This window comes from Idiotropiscis lumnitzeri, chromosome 5, assembly GCF_059441095.1.
Source record: "Idiotropiscis lumnitzeri isolate Australia: NSW breed Sydney's pygmy pipehorse chromosome 5, RoL_Ilum_1.0, whole genome shotgun sequence".
Taxonomy (NCBI): domain Eukaryota; kingdom Metazoa; phylum Chordata; class Actinopteri; order Syngnathiformes; family Syngnathidae; genus Idiotropiscis; species Idiotropiscis lumnitzeri.
In genome coordinates, this window is record NC_142395.1 from 24,619,347 (window position 1) to 24,638,805 (window position 19,459).

Below are 19,459 nucleotides of genomic sequence, written 5' to 3' on the forward strand. Positions count from 1 at the left end.
CACACACACGCACACGCACACACACACACTTGTGTCCTGTTACATGCTGCATAATAAGACAGTGCACAATGCTACTCGTGAGGGTTATTTTTAAGTATTTCCTTCTATGCTAGTGGAGTTCATCAGTGGATCCATCCATCCATTATTTGTACCGTTTCTCCTCACTAGGATTGCGGGGGTGCTGGAGCCTATCCCAGCTGTCTTCGGGCAGGTGGTTGCCAGCCAATCGCAGGGCACACATAGACAAACAACCTTCCGCGCTCATGAACATACCTAGGGGCAATTTATAGTGTTCAATCAACCTGCCATGCATGTTTTTTGGAATGAGGGAGGAAATCGCAGTACCCCGAGAAAACCCACGCTGGCACGGGGAGAACATGCAAACTCCACACAGGAAGGCCAGAGACGGAATCGAACCCACAACCTCTGCACTGTGAGCCATCATGCCAACCAGTCGTCCACTGTGCCGCCCTATCATTGGATCTCGTTTCACTTTCACCGCGCATGCTGGCTGCCACCATGAATCATTCATTTGCCTGTGACATCATTTCGCAGGCCATTCTACCGTATCCATGCCGTTTGCGCCACCCGGGCTTGTTGTCACACGGTTGGCACGTTGCAATTATCTTCACCAGAGAGCACAAGCAATAAATGGAATACTGGAATAGTTTTATTTCTTTTTATGGTCAGGGGTTGTGACCTTTCTGATAATGGAATAGAACATCTCTTGTGAGCTGAGATCAGTGCCAATTAACCAGTGTTGGGGGGGCAACGGCCGCATTGCATTACAAAAGTAACGCAGTACAGTATTTTATTTAGGCAGTGTGGGCACCCCATCAGCTGTGCCAGGCTAAAACTCACCAGCAACTCTAAGGCCAAATGTGAAAAATGAAGGGATGGTAAACAAAAATTCTAGTACACATCCATGTTGAAGCCTCAGAAGCACCTTGTCAAGAAGAGAAAGTTTAACTCGAAGACCACACAAATGACTACACAGGACAGGTCCAAATGTTCATCAATCTTTATTGTATTTATCAAAGAGCAGTCGTCATCAAAAATAAGACATTCTACACACACGCTTCAGAAAATAGCCTATGTATCAGCCATACAACGCTCAAGTCAACAAATCCAAAATGTTTTTTTTCTTCTTTGCACACTGTACAATATTCCCAGAAGGAAGAGTCCAACTTTTTGGCACCAGTGAAAACGTGCGCCCCACTCATCAAATCAAAACGTAAGACTAAGCAGTGCGATTAGATATTAAGCAAATGTGATAAAGCCTCCAAATGAACAAAATCATTTTGGATTTAATATTTAATTTTAATTGGAACAACGAATAGAATTATTTACAAATTGAAATATTGGTTGCGTTTATTAGCAGTGTTCAAAAAGGTTTAAAATGAAACATTTAAAAGAAAATGGATTTAAAGCAGGCTCACTGGAGCAAGAGTGACTTCTTTCTCTGGTTCGTTTTTAACTGAAGCAGCTGAACAAAACGGCCACTGATATAGCCTTTAACTCATTCACTGGCAGCTCAATGAAAATTAATCTTTGACGTCTATAGCCGTCAATGGCAGTGAATGCGTTAACTTTCCCCGAATTAACTGAGTACGACCTTTGAGTTAAACCACCAATTTTTAATCAGAGATTCTTTCTGCGTGTGACGGGCTTGGTGAAAATGTTGTCCATTATCCGCTTGCGGCGGAGGTTCATGCTGGACGACGTCCGAGCGGGGCCTGGTTGTGCCCTCTTCTGGGCTCGCGGGGCCTGATTGGCGGGACTGGGCAGTGGTGAGAGCAGATCCACTTCGACTAGGGGAAGAGGCTTTGAGGCGGATCTGGACCTGGAGTGTGAAAAGTAAACAAAACATGAAAGATTGCTAAGAAACAGAGAGGATATAAAGGAAAAAAAAATCAGCTGAAACAGCTTTTATACACAGGACCCTCGCATAATTGCTTACTCACTTTCCATTCATTTCAATGAGGAAAAAAGTCATTTGAGATGGGTGTTTTTCGGTTACAAGCGTGGTTGAAAAACAAATTAAACTAAACAATTAAAACAAACAAACAAATTAAAGTCAAGGCACCACTGTATTTTATAAGATTAGCTAAGAAAAAGTCAAAGCAGTTGAAGTAAATCATACTTGGCAGTTCTTTTGGCACTTTTTCTGCTTTTGGAAACTGCTTTTGCCTCTTCTGCGTAGTCTTCATCAGAAGCAAAGTCTCTCTGTAAAGCATGAAATAAGTGGCATCACAAAAATGTCATTACTTCGCAAATAAAATTGGCTCTTTCTTATGTTTGATGTCCAATGAAGCTCCAGTATGTCCTCATGTTTGCAGCTATAAAAAAAACATATTGAGGTCACACTAAGCGTTCCAAATGTCTACACGTGAAAATGAGGTGGTTTAAGACTTTTACTCAATATTCTACAAGGTGGCAAGTTGGCAGCTACCAAAATTAATTTATTTTAAGATTCTCTCACTAAAATATCGCTTTTAGGTACTTTGCACAAGACTGACTTTTAGTCGTCCATAGTTCAGCAGACAAGAATAGAAAAAAAGAGCTTTGTAGATTGGTATGTTACATTTGTAAATGCTGACCTTTGAAGCACTTTTGACAGTTCTTGCGTTGCGAGTGACGGACACTTGAACATCTTCACTGGAGCCGGGAGACTCAGCTATGGTGGCTGACACACACAAACACACACACACGTACACACACAAATTACAACGTGAGGACCAACGTGGTTCTAAACTGAAGGCGGTCAGGAGGATATAAAGAGCGGTTGTGAAATGTGCTCTATAATTAAAGTCGTATTGGATTGTACCTCTTGTTCTCCTCCGTGAGGGCAAGTAGACAAAAGAATTTTCTCCTGGGCTGGTCTCGTCCTTTTCAGAATCTCCCACCAGGACATCCACGGATGATGTCATGCCCCTGGTCCTCGACATCTTTCTGACAACGCCTGAGAATAACAAGAGTAGCCTAAGTGATGCCTCTGTGGACATGTTTTTTTTTTTTAAACGTCACCCCACATCATACCTTTCTGCTTCTCCTCTTCATCCTGCAGCCTCTTGATGAGGGCGTCTGCAACCGGCGTTTCAGAATCCACCTCCAAAGGTGTGGCCAGTAAGAAGAGGTCTTCCTCCGGGTGGTCCCAGAGTTTACTTCTGGTTGTCCGCCGAAGGCTCACACGACCCACGGCGCTGTTCAATTTGGGCTCATCCTTGCCATGACTGATGCTCGCCTCCACCTTTGCTGGACTCTGAGGGAGTGACATGGTGAGCACTTATACTGAGAGGAACGTTAAATGTGGCCAATTAATGACTGTTGGGGGGAAATGTAAATACGCTGACAATGAGAGGTGAATGCTTACCTCGGGAAAGACACTCAGAGTGACGCGCCGCGACTGACGTGTCGCTCTAGTCAGGCTGGCGTTGGGCTGTGTTGCGCCCTCTTCCTCCTGAAATGGTTTGAGTCTCGTCTTTGTGGCGCTACGCTTGACAGCTGGTGAGAAAACCTCATCATGTTCTTTGTCCTCCTCTCTTAGGACCTCCAGTGTTGTTTGCAACACCTCACTGCTGTTAAGGACTCTGCGACTGGACCTTCGCGGGGTGCTTGTGCGAGAGCTCTTGCGTTTGGCAAGAGTGGAAGTCCTGGTGGCTGCTTTTGGAGCAATGTTTGTATCAGTGGTGTCATTTTCTGGTTCCTCCTCTCCGGCATCAAGCTCGTCCTTATTTTTACGTGCTTGACTGATTCTTACAGGAGCAGCCCTTTGAGAAGCTCGTCGTCTGGATGGAGAAGCAGCATCGTCCTTGTCCATGTTCTCCTGACGCTGGACCTTGTTTGGACTTTCCTCCTGGTCTTGTTCAGTTGGCGCTTTGCGAGAGCTTCTACGAGGTGTACTGGCACGGACTATGGTGGTTTTCTTTCGAGGTGTTCGACTGGGCGAAGCGGGGGCCACTGTGTGCTTATCAGCCGTCTCAGATTCCTCGGGGCTGGGAATAATAAACGTAACCGTTCTCCTCGAGCGTGTAGTCATTCGGGTGGGAGTGAACTGAACCGTCTTACTCCTCTGAGAAGTTGAGGTCTCTGGGATGTGATCTTCAGGTTCATCGGTTGAAGTGAAATCATCATGAACGTCATCATTACTTGTTTTGGTCTCACTTGGAAGTTTTTCTTCGTTATCCAGTTCTGTGTGGTCCAGTTGTTGCTGTTCTTCCTCTGAAGAGCTCATGGTCTCTGCATGGTTGACAGTTCCTTCCATCTCAGCAGGTTCGTTGTCTTCAGAGCCTTTCAGGGCCTCAGCAATTTCAGGATTCCGTTCCTCTTGTTCCATCTCCACATTGGCATCTTGTGCCTTCACACTATCGCTGTCCTCCAAAGCTCCTGCCGGTTCCTGCAGCGGGGTAGGCTCAGAGTCTGATGGAACGGCTGTCTCATGATCTTGAGCATCTATTTGTTCTTGAGGGTCATCTACATTCATTTCTGCCTCAGTGTAAATGTTCTGTGGCTCAGGTTGGCCACTGATTTCATTTCCGTCCACAGCCTCCACTTCCTTCCACTCATCTTGTGCGGGAACCTCAGACTGGAGAGCATCTGGCGCCAGAAGAATAATCTCTGGTTCTGTTTCCAGGTCACCAGAGGCCACTGCTAGCGGTTCCGGTGACTGCGGACAATCCTCCACGGGCAACACATCCGCCTCATTATTGGCGTCCTCATCCATGTCCAGCACCAGCGAGAAGGTACCATGAGTTTCACATTTTTTCTCGTCTGGCACAACGGGTTGCTGCAGCTCAGGCAGTGAGAGTGGGGCGCCGCCAATCACCTCCCGTTGGCCCTCCACAAGCTCAAGAGGAACAAGGAGAGTGGCTGAAGGTTTGAGCTCCATGTAAGAGGACCCTGGACCGTCACCCTCGAGTGCCTCCGTCGCTTCCGTATTAGCGCCAAGTCTCACCATTAAGACCTCCCCTTCCATTTCCTCTCCGACCATCTGGAATCACAGAGACAAACGAGAGTATTTTTAAGAACCAACAATCACATTTTTTTTTTTTACTTTGATGTTTTTTTTTTGTATGATACCTTCATCTCAACTCCTGGTGGTATAAGCGAAAACTGCGCAGCTTCCTGCTCGGACAAAGTCGATAAGAAGTGATTGTGTTCTTCATGAACAAAGGCCGAGCTGGCAGGGAGGCCTCGTAGACTCCCGTTGCCTTGGACCTCCTCAATGATCTCCACTTCACTACCGGAGTCCTCTACTTCTGCATCACACTCTTCCTCTGCCTCATCAGATCCCTCTTCCTCCTCTTCAGATTCAGAGCTTGAAAGTTCTTCACTATCGTTCAGACTCACAACCGCTAGGAGACAAATAAATCACGTGAGCGTTTCAATGAGGCACAGAGAACTTTTGTCGTCGTATACGAGTCTTCCTCACAGTGGGAGTCTGAGCCTGTCGTCTCAGAAGACGTCACAGAGGCGGTGGATTTTTGGCTGGTGAACATGGGTGGCGGCTCGGCAGAAGGCTGCTCTTCCTCTTCTACCTCACTGAAACAAACAAGGGGAATTATTTTCCAGAATTATTATTTTTATAATCTGAAAGAAAATAGAGGATTGTAATCCCGAACCAAATTAAATAATATCGTACTGCAACTTTTGCATTTAAGTGTGAGACTGGGGCACAAAGCTTGTTGTATGCCTACAATTAATAGGATTGATCATTTTTTCCCCACAGTTGAACAATAAAATTTTAACACTTAGTATTAATAATTTGTAGAAAGTGAATAATAACACAAACCGGCTGGGGGCTGTCTGCGATAAGACATGAATTCCAGAGCGGGTCAGGGGCGGAGACAGGCCACGACCAAACAAATGTTGTTCCACAAACTCAGTCAGATCTAATAGGTAAAGAAAATTTGGTTAAAAACCAGGAATGTAACGATTCACACGTGCTTCGCTCGTATGCATAATATAATATACATATTCAAAATGTGGTATCTGCCTGTTAAAGAATATTAAGGATTAGTAGGAACATATGAAACAAAACAAAAAACCTTAAAGATTAGGAGGAAAATATTTTTAAAGCACTAACGACCTAGGTTAAAAACAGATAGTTAAAAAAAGAAAATCACATGAATGGTGAACTAACTGTAAAGCTGAAAGACAGTGTTGTGTCGTCTCTTCTCAAGACAGATGACCAGGACATACCCGTTGATTGCTCCAAATCATCTGCTGGTCGTGTCTCTTCATGTGACGCTGAAGCTTCAGTGTCTGCAAATGCGTTCATGCGCTGGATGAATTTTGTGGCTTCACCATCTTCACATGCGTTCACATGTTGCGTGATCGTGATGGCTTCACACTCTCCATGTGCGTTTAGGCGCTCTAAAATGGCGGTGGTTTCAAGGGCTTCGAGCTGTGCTGTGTTCTCCTCAGTGATCAATGACTGAGGCTGAGATTCTGCGTCTGGGGATGTGTTTACCAGCTCATCACCTAGCAACAGAAACATGTCAAAAGACCGTGCTAACATGCCACACAACGAGTGAAATACAAGAAACATTTTTTTATGTGGTTGATGTGACAAATCCAATAAAAAAAAAAAGAATTACCGTGACAGGGTGCTTCTTCTTGGTTAATAACTTCAGCAGCTTCCGCTTCAGTATCGGCTTTATTCTGCATTCGACACTCTTTGTCAATAACCTCATCGTTTTCTTGTTCGCTTCCCGACTCGTTTAGTTGGTTCTCCATTTTACACTCAGCTTCTTCTTTGTTGTCATCCTCTTGCTCCACACCAATCTCCATCACATCTTCAAACGTCTCTTCTTCCTTAATCTCTTGGTCTTCATTCTCAACATCATTTGATATTTGCAAAGAAGTTGCTCGAACAGAGTTGTGCTCCGGTTCTTTTTCACTTAAAAACTTGATGTTCACAGTCACAACGTCATCGTCTTTATCTGTGTCGATATGCTCCTCCTCAACCTGATGTTCCTCCGCATCGTAGTACTCCAGAGTGGTGTCCGTCACCTGTAAAGACGTCTGGCTTGTGTCAAAGCTCAAGCTAAGTCGAGCTTGTGTCACGTCCAACGGTTTGGCTAATTTTGCAGCTTCGTGGACAGAGAATGATTCCTTCACAGAGCATCTCAGCAGTGGTGAGGCAATACCACCTTCGGGGGGCATGAACTTCACATGAGGCGGTTCTTCTTCTTCATCTTCATCAAGTTGTGCCGACCAGGTCTTGCGTGTGCGAGACAGGCTGCCGCCTCTGGTGAGTAGACTAATTTCACTCTCCGCTGCCATCTATGGAGGAAAATGGTCCCAGGTGAAAATGGAAAAGCAGTACAGGGCAGTTTAATTATCCTTTTTTTGAACGATAAATCAAACTTTTTTATTCATAGTTTGCCTGGTCCTGCAATTTATACTCCGGTGCGAATAAAAATCTTGGACCGGCATACAAAATCCTGTTCCCTAATCATGTTGACTTTCTGTGCATTACCGACACATTCTTTTTATCGGCAGTAACGCACAAAAAGTAAGTACCACCGTGGTGTTGGTGGTGGTAATAGTAGTGGAAGAAGAAATAGCAGACAAGTAGTGGTCATCATTGCAACTAATGTATGACCTGGGGACGCTAGCATGAGGTCTGAGTAAGTGTCATTTTAAACAAAAAAATCTTTTCAAGCGGAAGTTTTGAATTCAACCAGAACACGTTTGAAACAAAATTAAATATTTTAAGCACAGTCTCTTGATTGTGCCTGAAATATTTAATTAATTTCCTTGCACTGCCTAACGCACTCGCCCCCACCACTGCTTTTTTGGGGCACTCCAAATAACCAAATGGCTCATTTGAACAACCCTCTGAGTGAAGCAGTGCATGCTCTAGGAATTTGACTTTGGGGACATGACCGAGTTCTCCTCTTCTTGGTTTCACTTTTTGTATAATATCTGTATATTTCCACTACCTAAAAATGTAACTTATGCTCCAACAGCAACTATTTTATTTTTTTCATGATTAATTTTTTGATTGGTGAGACTTATACTCCAAAGCAACCTATAGTCCAAAAATAAATACAGTAATTACTTTGAGCTTTGCTGTCAAAATGTTGTAAAGCGTAACTGATTTGTAATACATTAACATTGTAGCTACAACTAAAGGAAATTGTGCAACAATATTACAACGCAGTACAAAAGACGCCATTAGGTGACAGTTTGTGTTTTCAGATGATGTCAATAAGGAGGACTGGTCTTACCCCATTGGTCCAGTGCACGCCCTTTTCTGGTTCAGGAGACCCGGCCACTTCACTAAAAGTGATTCTGCTCTCTTTGCTCCGAAGCGGAGGGGTGATAGAGCGGCCCGGAGATGCGGAGGGAGTAGCCATGGGAGTGGGCCTCTGGCTACTGCGGAGGATGGACTGAGGGGTGAAGGCGGAGAAGACGGAACCGGAAGCAGCCAGAGCACGAGCACGCTGACGGGACAAGATGTAGAATATTTTTTCAAGTTGGAAGGAAAATAGTACAAAAGAAATTGGAAGGTGACAAGCGATCAACATTTGGTCTCACTTTCACAATTAATGGAGTTTGCAGCAGGCTGAATTCAGGCGGCTTAGTTGTGCTTTTTAGAATGGCCCAAGAAGGTCGAGCAGGACTGAGAAGAGGTCGAGGGGTGTGACAGGAGGGGTGAACCACCAAATCGCTCTGGCGAGGTCTAAAGTGAGAGGTTGGAGGAATGCAAAGCAAATTGTGAACAGTCAAAGCACCTTCAAAATTTCTGATAGTTAAGACATTTATGAAACTAAACTCCAGATTATGTCATTATTTAAAAAAAAAAAAACTTCAAATTTAAGACCTCAGGGAGTGGACAAAATGGGATTGGTAATGCTTCAAAAATATTTGAGATAACAAAATAAGCACGGTAAACTTTAGGAAGTACCAGGCAGCATCAAAGAATGCAAACTAACAAAAAGTCCATTACACCAACAGTTAACAGAATGAAACTTTGTCAGGCGCTTGAAACATAATTGCATTTTGCTAGCTGGCTTTTATGAAGTACCTTGACTTCCGTTTGGAGCTAATATGTATTGGAGTTCCCAGAAATGGTTCTGGTTGGGCTTGGGATGCAGTAGATGGTGGACTCAAGAATCCAGTAGTTCCTTGACTGAAAGACACAATTTCACATAAGTGCATCAACAATTAAAAAAAAATAAATCACTAGTTTGCTGTTTGCTTACCACTTAGCAGGGGAAGACAGAGGTGTGTCTCCTTTGCCCAACCACACCTCCTCAATCTTGTTCAAGACATTGTTGATGAAGCCTGCTCTCGACATCACTTTCTCATTGGCAGAGCGCTTGCTGATGGCCGACAGTGGCTGTGGACGAGTCACTGCACCACAACGGGGAATTTTATTTTTATTAGCGTATGCAACCGAAAAGAGGTATGTGGAGGCTTTTAATATTTTCTTGCCCACGTTACCTTCTTTATGTATGGTGCTGGGATGTTGGTATGGTTTGGCCCTCTCCATTGCCAGTTTCCTCTGAACTCTGGGCAGAATTTTGCCATATTGTTCCAGTATGGAGTTGCGGATGTTGGATCGCTCTTTAAGCTTTGGGTCTCGCTCGTTCTAACAATAAAGCAACACAGGCATATGGTTTGAACAAGCTGCTCATTTTGACAATTGCATGAGTATTATGTTGATATCATATCCAAATGTTCCTTAAATCATATCTGTACAGTTAAAAGATTGATGGTGGGAAAATTTGACCCTGAAACTAAAACTAATAATTATAATTTCCCGCTGTACTCAAAAAATGTGTGCGTCATACCACAAGGTGCATTTTGAGGTTTTGGTTGAGTCGCAGGGCAGGTATGTATTTGGCTTGCTGAAGGTAATGAACCATCAGGATTTCCCTGTTTTGAAGACCGCCCGTGCCTTGTAGAAACTTCTCCAAAGTTTCCTAAAAGCAAACGAAAAACCAATGATCAACGAGAAAGCTCATTATCTTTACAGAGCCGTTTCAACAGCTCTTAGAATATCGCTGCGACACGATGTCAAAGTGACCTGCTCAGTGGGGCCAAGCGGCAGTTTGAGCAGCTCTTTGATGAGGCCCAGCTCCTGGCAGGTCTCGTACAGGAAACCAAGGAGCTCGGCCCTGTTGAGATGATTCGAGTGTTGCCGTAGTAATGACCATGCCTCAGTGATACACCTAACAAGTGGAGGGAGCAAAGGTATATAAATACTTTAGAAAGCAACAGTTTTGTTGTTGTGAAAAAAAAAAAAAACTTGGATCATGAAAACGAGCAATCAGAGTGATACACACTGTTGTTGGTCGGCTTACTTGTTGTGAAGCAGTACAGCCAGACACAGTCTTGCCTGTGAGATGGAGGAAATGGATGGCTTTGTGGCGTGAAAGTAACGAAGTGCCACTGAATGTTGGCCCTGACACATTAACGCTTGCAGGACGCGCTCATGCTGCCACTCAAAGTGACACTGTGAGGCAGCCGGATTCAGAAGCTGTTCAAATGATCCCTGATCAGGAGAGGCAGGGGGTTAAAAAATTGGTTAGCATGTAAAAGTTCTAAAACAGTCATCTTTTTATTACAATATCTGTGTGTGCAAACCTGGTGGTCACGGTGGTCCAGCAGCCACAGGCCTTGCACCAGTTTAAGTAATCCGATTGGGATGTCAAAAGCTGTGGGAAAAGACTCAATTGATGCTCCCTCTTTATTGGAAGAATACATGACATCCAGCAACAGGTAGATGACCTAAAAACAAGTCAAGGCTAATCACACACAGCTCTATGATTGGGACAGATTGACAAAACACAGCCATAAGAATAAAATGAATATGAAAATGAAGTAGAAAAGCAGGCCGACTTGTGTCTGAAGGATACAATTGCATGTTTTGCAGCCTCATCAACATTGTCCAGAAGATAAATATCCAGCAAAGCCTGCAGGTGAGAAATTCATAATCAATTAGAAGATACTCGTGACGGAAAAAATAATGAGCGTGTTGACTTTTAGAATAAGCTACACTTAAGCATACATGAAGGGTCGGTGGTGGGTACTGTCCTGTTCCACCTTCATCCCTTTTCCACAGGTCGGCCAAATTTTCTCCACATTGGCTGACCAAACTGTCAATCATCAGGCATTCTGCACACCACTTTCCCCTGTGGCAAAAAAGCACAAGCTCTACATTGCTGGAATGCAGTTGGACAAAAGATGTTTTTAAAAGAGTACTCACTTCGCCATCGATGAGAGCTCCTCCCTGCGAATAGAGTAATAGTTGCTAATGACTGAGTGACTGTAGAAGGGCCTGGAGATCTGCATGGCATCAACATCTATTGAAAAGATAACGGTTACATCCCGTAAAGAGGAAGCACACAACATCATGAAAAAGGTTCTTCCCAAACATGCTTACCTGATCCTTCAGGCAGCAAGCCAGTGCGACAGAACCAGAGGACCACTTGAGCGTAGTTGGAAATGAGACTAGATGCCACATTCTTGTTGATCAAACCCACAAGACCTGCACAAACCAATAAAGAGCAGCCACTATTAATAGCAATCAATCCTATCTGTCTAAGTATGACAAACAGAGTTGATGATAAAAACCTGACTGGCATTACTGTAATTCACTAGTCATCCGCAAATGTGGACAACCAGAAATGCATGTTCATAGATTACGACATTAGGAACTTCTCATTTAGTTCATAAAAAAAAAAGAAAAAACTACAACTACTTTGAAAGCAATGTATCACTGCGTGGGGACGTGTGCATCACCTTTCTGCGTGAGTTCCTGAGCTTCGGTGAGCAGACAGTGGAAGATGGTACTGAGGTTCTCCAGGAGTCTCTGGCTGTGCTGCAGCAGCTGCATGGTCTGAGGGTCGGTGAAGTTGGACGAGCTGTCGAACAGAGGTGCACCTTGGGGGAAAAAAAACACTTTCAGCGGCACTTTTCAACATGCTGCTCTATTGCAAATGAGAATGTCCAGGAACATACAAATGCCATCGAGTTCCTCCTTGGTCTGGGTCACTTTGTTCCAGGCCCAATCCAAGATATAGCGAAGGTTTAGAGCAGAGCCTGGTTGTTCTGATGGAACATAATTAAAAATAAGTATCAAAATCTATATGAAATGGTACCAAACGGAAACAATGGAACAAGCTTTCTGGCGATGGCCTCTCACCCTCTGCAGTCCATTGCTTGATACAGCCAGTGATCAGTCCCAAAGTGCTGGTCTCTACTGCAGTCGACAATATGGCGTCAAGCTGCTCCTCCTATAAGTTGTTAAATGCAGTGATTTTCATGTGAACAAAATATGTAGCTTTCATAAAAGACAAAAACAAAAAATAAATTGATGTATCAGGCGTGAAAACTCACGCTCCATAGCCCAAAGCTTGGGAGAATAAAAAAAAAAGCCAAAAAAAAAAACACCATTAAATGTACATATAATGCGGACGTGTATACCTGAGAGAGACTGGAGGTGTGGGCGTCAGCAAGGCGAGATGACAGAAGGCCTGACACAAGGCAACGCGAGTAACTGCTGGAGATGGTGTCACTGGAACATGGAGCAGCTTTCTTCAAAAAGCTCAAGGTCTGGGGGTGGAGGAGGAATGCAATCAACATTTTTCATTTTGACTTAGCTATATTTATTTTTTTCTTTAAATTGATTTCAACTGGATTTAGAGAGCAAGAAGCGCAATTTTTTAATCACTCTTGTCCAAAGTCATATGAGTTGAGCTCCAGCTGCTCACCTGTGGTGTGTTATAGAAAATGGATGGACAGATAGAAGAAGTAATATAATGAATGCGTCACAGACCTGTTTCTGATATCCAGAGCAGGTTGAATGGACAATTCCAGACTTGAACAAACAGGTAGCATCTATAAAAATAAAAATAAAAAAAACAATTCAAATAATTGAAATGATTGTATTTTAAAATATAGAAAGGTTTTACAACAACTGAATGTCGGTGCAAAATCAGCAAACAGAGAGAGAGGAAAAAAAATGAAAGAACAGGATAACATAAGTGACACTTGCCAAAGTTATATGCGGTCGGGTTAAAGTACTGTTCTGGTGGGGGGAAAGTTAAAGGCAACCCCCTGCTGAGACTGTGATCCTGTATAACCACATCCAGTAAAATGTTCTGAGAAGCCATTTGTGTTACTGGGTCCAAACACCAAACTGCAAGGTATGGACAGTTCAGCAGAGACTCGCCCATTCTGCAAAACAAACGATGCAATTGTAGTGTAGTGTCACAGTGAGCTGTTTTGAGTTTCGTTGACAATACACTTAATTTCATCATCCTGAGAAGTTTAAAATGTTGGTCATCTGTTAAATTTCAGAAAGACATTTTAATAGAATGAATGTTTTTACTCAAGCTTTTAAACTGGACTGTTCTGATAGCACCGCAGAGCATAAAACACAACAATCCAAAATACATTACTGTTGTTGCCAACTAAAAACAGGTGACGATCGAATCCACACGAGAAGCTCCACAGTACCTGAATGAGTTTGGCATCTGTGCACGATACCAACGGTTGATGTCAAAAACCCCAATGTAGGTTGATGGAGTTCCCTGTCCGTATGCCTTGACTTGCCAGCTGAAGATGGACACACTGGTGTCTGGGGATGGAACTGAAAGATGGGAAGAAGTTGTCAACTTGAGACAATGAAAGAAACCAGGTAAAAAAAACAACAACAAAAAATCAAAACATTCCTTTGTTGACTGTATTGAAACACCCCTTTAACTGTTTGAGCGCTTCTTTACTTTAGCTTGTACATTTTAGGAAGTCGATGATTTTCTGTCCAAGCATGATTATGCCCACAAAATGCATTTTGGGGTAATATTGGTGAGGAAGAACTACTATATAGAGCCTTCTGACATCACAAACAAAAATCCTGCAGACTGGGAAGCTGTTATAGCTATGCCAACTATAACTTGTAGAAATATGGAGTTGGTCCTCACTCCATATTTCTTCATGTTATAGTTCTAGTTCGGGTAGTGTCCAAGAATGACTTTTGTTACTATTACGTGACCAATCCGACCTTCATTCATGCTGTCGTCCCTATCTGGGTGGGGTCGGAATTTCTCGATGGTCTGGCAGCTCAGCAGGCGGGTGTTGGTGGTCTGAGTTCTGAGAGGAAAAGCTGCGCCATTCAGCTCCTGACTGTAACGCTCCTCACAGTACTCAAAACCCTGAACAGCATAATGACAGGTGAGGAGGAAGGCACTGAAGAGCACTTTTCTCAGACGAAATTGGTAATATTCCTCAAACCTCATAGAGAATCTTCCCTGAAGCTTGACATTTGCGCTCACTGAAAGCCATCTGTAGCAGGCGGAGACTGACCGTATCGCCTTCTCTGTGTGGTTGTGAAGAAAAAGTGAGAGGTGAGACCGGGTGGATCGAGAAGACCCACAAAAAGGGGACTGTGCTTAAAAAAAAGAAGAAACTGGGTTGTAAACTTACTGATCCTGAGAAGACTGGACAGCCCAGAGGTAACAGCAGTTCCAGGGGTCATTTTCCGGCTCCTGGAAGGTGAATGCATGAACGGGTACTCTGCCACCATCCAACTGGGAGTGGTATCTACACATACAAAAAGAGGATTTGTATTTATCACTTATATAGGTAAAAAAAAAAATGCGCCAATACAACAGATGGTGTCATATGCTGGAGGTCCAAGTGAATTTTAGCTTATCATTTCACCCTGAAGGCAATAATTTATAGAACATAAAACGATTATTGATATTTTTGAGAGCATGTGTAACGCTTTAAGTTAACTATTGAGTGTATTGTTTGTGTCTACCGTGTAGTCTAACCGGGTTTTTTAAGTATTTATATATATATTGGGGTTTCGAACATGTATTGCCAATTTGCTATTATGTCAACATACATGTGAATATGAATAAATATTGCCATTGCTTGGCGCAGAAAACGCAAGACCCAGTCTGCCACATGAATGCTGTTGCTGCTTTTACTCTTAAAAACGATGATGGAGAAGCTCCACAACTAACTTGTGCTTTACAAAATAACAACAAGGATTTAAAAGACGCATTAATCCATCAGGCTTGTACCTTTAGCGACAATGTGACACGGGATTTCAGTTAAGGTAAACTGTTTTAACAAAAGCGTATCGTTAGTAGACGATGTTTCGTCCCCCTTGTACTGCCTGGAATGAGTTCCCATTTTTGGGGCACTCTGAATTTGAACAAAGTTCTCAGTTTTCAATTAACATTTTTTTTAGAAGCAGTAGAAAGCCTCACTCTTTTCTGAGCGACTTCAAGTTCCATAGTTGTAAGTAGCCATCAGAGAAGCCCACAGCCAGTTGGTTTGTTCTGGGGATGTACTGCAGGGCCGTGGCTGATACACCACTTGGCCCATTGAGCTGGAGGGAAAGGTGCCGGCCCTCTCTGCTGCTCACTTCTCGGAGCCTGGGAATCTCTCGCAGAGTTTTGGTCACTACTTGCAAGCCTGTGAAATTCAAACGTAGCAACAGTCTTAGAATGAGAGATTACACAGGAGGAAGCCGCATCCCTCGACATGGATGCTGCTCACCTGAAGCCTTCAGCTCGCTCTGGCTGCAAGACGGGTCGTCCAGACAGAGGTCCACGAGCAGAAGATGGCCGAGATCCGTGACGACAGCGGCGATGCCAAAGAACCAGCGAAGACTCTGGTGGAGGTGCTGGGTGGAAGTGCTTGCCCCACCATAGCTCACTAAGGGCTCAATGGCTGTAATCTAGAGTCGAGCAAAGACACAACCCAAAAATGTTTTCATGTAAAATGTACTGCATTTCCAACCCTCAATTGAGGTAGGATGTTTCCCAGAGCAGAGAAAGCAGACTCACCCTGCCTGGTATGACCACAGACTTGGCAACTCTGGACAGTCCCAAGTCATAGAGACACAACACACTGCCTTCGGTTTCTTCCAAACCCACAAGCAATCCAGACCTAATGATACAAAAATCAATGACGTCATTACAATCAGATTTTTAGTCCAGATGATACTGTGAACCCACGTAGCTAAATTATTTTACAAAAAAAAAAACACATTCACGTGAGGTTCATCAATAGTACTAGCTAACATACCAATCGAAATACTACGGGGACACATGGTCACACAAATATTTTCACACAAACAGGATTAAGTAGAGCTGGGCAATTTCATAATGTATCTCGGGAAGATAATAGAAAAGTTTCTATCATGTCGCTTTTCTCATATGATGTCTATTTTTAACACCTGCATTGTCACCTATGTGTGCATGTATGAGGTTAGACTAGCAAATTAGGAGTAAGAAATATTCAGTACACCCCCAAAAATTGTGAATTTACAAATTCAGGGCTCTGACCTTTTGAGCCAGCTGAAGTCCCTCGCGGTGAGGACACTGGGCGGGTGCTCCCCTTCACCACTAAAGCAGTACGCAGACAGACGTTCGGCGGTGCGGGCGTGGACAAACTCCAGATGGGGGCCGCAGGCGAGCCAACCATGTCCCGCACGGTCTTCATGCACATGGGAAACAAGAAGCATAAAGTTCTTTTGAGTAACAGGAGAGACTTTACATATTACTTTAATTTAATACCACTTGGAACATGAAGCATAAAGTGGACATTTATGGTGATCGAAATAATTCAGCCAACATTTTTTTTTTACGCGTGGCAATGACGTGACGTCTCCATGAAATGAGATCCAAAAGCCACGATGAGGATCATTACCGCCAAATACTGCATTTCTACCACATATCGAATCACTCCTCTGTAGAAATGTTCCGACGGGCTGGACCACATTTACTTCCATAAGCACTACGTCTCTTCGGCACATGCGTGTCAATGAGGATGCATATGCAAGGTTGCATTTCTAATGTAAAGTGAACGCTTAGAGAAAAAAAAAACATTTTCACTTCTCAGCAGTGTTGGCAAGTACAGTATCTTATTTTTATTTTCTATTAATATGTATAAAATGTGTATTTGGATATTTATTTAGAGATTTAAGGTGTATTAAAGGTTATTACGATCTACACAGAAATTCCGGTTACATTGCCAGGGTAGGAACAGAACTCATTTGTAAATTGAGGACTTCCTTTAATAGATTCTATTGAAACAAATACACTCACCAACAGTAAATTTGCCGTGAAGCACAGAGTCCAGCGTGATCTCATCTTCTCCGACAGCCTCGAGGGTCACTGCAGGGAAAGGCAGCAGGCTGCTGGTGACCTGTGCTGTCAGCTCATGCATGGCTCACTGCAAGAACAATGCAGTATATACATAAAAAGATGTGGTGGATTATTTTTTTTCCTCCAGTATTTTCACAATTTTATTCTGTATTGCTGCAATACAATGTTCCTAAAACTTCAGCTCAAGACCAAAATTAAACACGTTTACCCCCAGAGTATCAAACTTAACGCCTCATGTATTGTCATAAGATCCAAACACCCTTTACACAAACTAGCAACTAGCAAAAAGCATGCTTGCCAAAAAAAAAAGGATTGAAGCATTTTACACCGACGATCAGCAAGACAATACAAATCGAGTGGCGAATGGACTCCCAATCACATGTGCGACGATCCAAGCATCTATTGAAGTGGCCCTTAGTGTAAGATTTGACAACCAAACAAGCAAAATGAATATGAAATGGTGCCCCTAACGGTCACGCCTGAAAACAACACCAACGATTCAAGCAGGCTCCCGCGCAACGAGTCTGGCAGTCAGTAGAATACGACCCACATTTACATGAAGGGTGCATAAACACGCGTTCTTAATATCTATCTAACACGCATTTAACAATTTCCAGCCACACAGAATTACACTAAAATTCAACAAAATCAGTTTAGACTGAATGGGTATGCCAGCTGCCATCGCTTCCCGTCACATTATATAACGCGCATTACTTAATATTACCCCTAATGAGTCCGAAATGGACAAGAATCACAGCAGAAGACTTCACGTTTGCTCAAATGTTAGCTCTGTGCCTAGCATGGCAGAGCACAGATTAGCATCAGCAGTTGTTAGCACATTGAGCTGACCTGGCTGGTATGATGTCAACAAACAGTTGTTCTCCCCGTTGCTTTTCACGGTGCTCCGTGCACGTATCTCACCAGATAACATTACTTTTTACTAGTTAACACACCACGCGAAATGTCATCGAACTTTTACTTTGGCTAAGTAAGCAGGCTACAAGGTCACGAATGATGTTGTGCAACCAAAACGATTAAAGTGAGATTACAGAGGCAGTGGTATGTTGGAATATTAGATGCATTTGGCGTTTTAATACGATTTAGTGCAATGTAGCTGTGTGATAAATACATATTCAACTTTGATCATGCTCGTGAAAAATGTGCCATTTTTTACCATTAGTTGGCAAAAACACTGACAATTGTCGCACCAAACTGTCACGTTCCTTCCAATCTCTCGACAACTTGGTGAATTAAGTTTTAAGGCAATCACACTAAAAGATTCGCCCAGTTTTAAGAAGCTACAATGGGACTGCGAAGAGCTCATGTGATCTGACAGGGAATACTAGCATGTACCTTAGCTAGTAGCTGCATCACAGTAAGATGTCACTTTATCCACGACAAGTCGTTTTTTTTTTCACGGTGGGTGTGTATAGCGGGTAAGAATAAGCAGGTTAAAGAAGCTAAGCTCGTTCAGCTAGCTGCTCGATAGCGGTGGAAAACGTGATGCAACGTGCCGCTCGCTAGCCGCTACAGCCGTTGTCATTACGTTACCTCGCCTCCTTTAGTTGGCTTTTATCGGCACCCACGAGGTTTCGTTATTCTTGGCGAATGTGCCGATTGTTGGCCGTCATAATCAGCACTGCAAGAATGTTGCTCTCAATTCGCTTGGCGCTTCTGATAGATGACAAGTCTAAAAAGCTTCTAAGAAACTTCAAGCTACTGCATCGTTTAGTGCCATTTCCACTGTGGGGGGAAAATGCATCTCGCACTTTTTCGCTGTCTTGTTTAGCGAATGGAGACGGAAGAGGTTTACTACTGCCCTCTTTTGGTTGGCGGATTTATTACATGTATTGCAGAGTTGGTGGGGGGTGCTGCTGAAACATTTGCGGAGGTTGATAGAAACCTGCAGATTGACCAACATTGATTTTGGGCGAGAATCCACATGTCAACTTTTATACCATTCGACATCATCTCCAGTTTCATCTAGATCGGATCAACATCAACTTTTCTCAGGTAAGTGCAAACATATGTAATTTTTAAAACTAAAGTATGGGCGAGGCCAAATTAATTAAAATCAATTAAAAATTCTAACATAAATTATTCAATTAAAATTAATTCAAATATAATACATTTTACTAATATTTGATGTAAAAATATTTGAATAAAAACAATGTATGGTAATTTTTATTTCATCAAGTTATTTAATTTTTGTATAATTTTACGTTTTTGTACTTGAGCAAAATTGTTTTAATAATGAAATATAAATTATTAAATATTACATATTACAATTACGATACATTTTAATAAACTTTTGC

The 19,459-nt window shown here is 43.0% G+C and overlaps 1 protein-coding gene across 1 annotated transcript; it reads right to left on the reverse strand.

The window, feature by feature from the left end:
* Positions 1 to 1,006: 1,006 nt before the first annotated feature.
* Positions 1,007 to 18,882, reverse strand: ahctf1 (AT-hook containing transcription factor 1). The gene is made up of 40 exons (XM_088296841.1): positions 18,696 to 18,882; positions 17,085 to 17,211; positions 16,323 to 16,473; positions 15,822 to 15,924; positions 15,532 to 15,712; positions 15,240 to 15,447; positions 14,446 to 14,562; positions 14,254 to 14,338; positions 14,024 to 14,174; positions 13,480 to 13,612; positions 13,016 to 13,197; positions 12,797 to 12,858; positions 12,445 to 12,573; positions 12,164 to 12,254; positions 11,980 to 12,069; positions 11,761 to 11,901; positions 11,402 to 11,506; positions 11,225 to 11,321; positions 11,027 to 11,150; positions 10,875 to 10,931; positions 10,603 to 10,746; positions 10,320 to 10,510; positions 10,043 to 10,187; positions 9,807 to 9,938; positions 9,457 to 9,604; positions 9,216 to 9,366; positions 9,038 to 9,142; positions 8,548 to 8,692; positions 8,238 to 8,453; positions 6,600 to 7,287; positions 6,202 to 6,483; positions 5,792 to 5,891; positions 5,432 to 5,541; positions 5,080 to 5,354; positions 3,374 to 4,990; positions 3,040 to 3,262; positions 2,828 to 2,962; positions 2,601 to 2,686; positions 2,144 to 2,226; positions 1,007 to 1,843 (listed from the first exon to the last, which is right to left on the reverse strand). Exons 2-40 carry the CDS (start codon positions 17,203 to 17,205, stop codon positions 1,642 to 1,644), a joined length of 7,506 nt encoding a protein of 2,501 aa, XP_088152967.1. The 5' UTR covers positions 17,206 to 17,211; positions 18,696 to 18,882; the 3' UTR covers positions 1,007 to 1,641.
* Between the last annotated feature and the right edge of the window lie 577 nt (positions 18,883 to 19,459).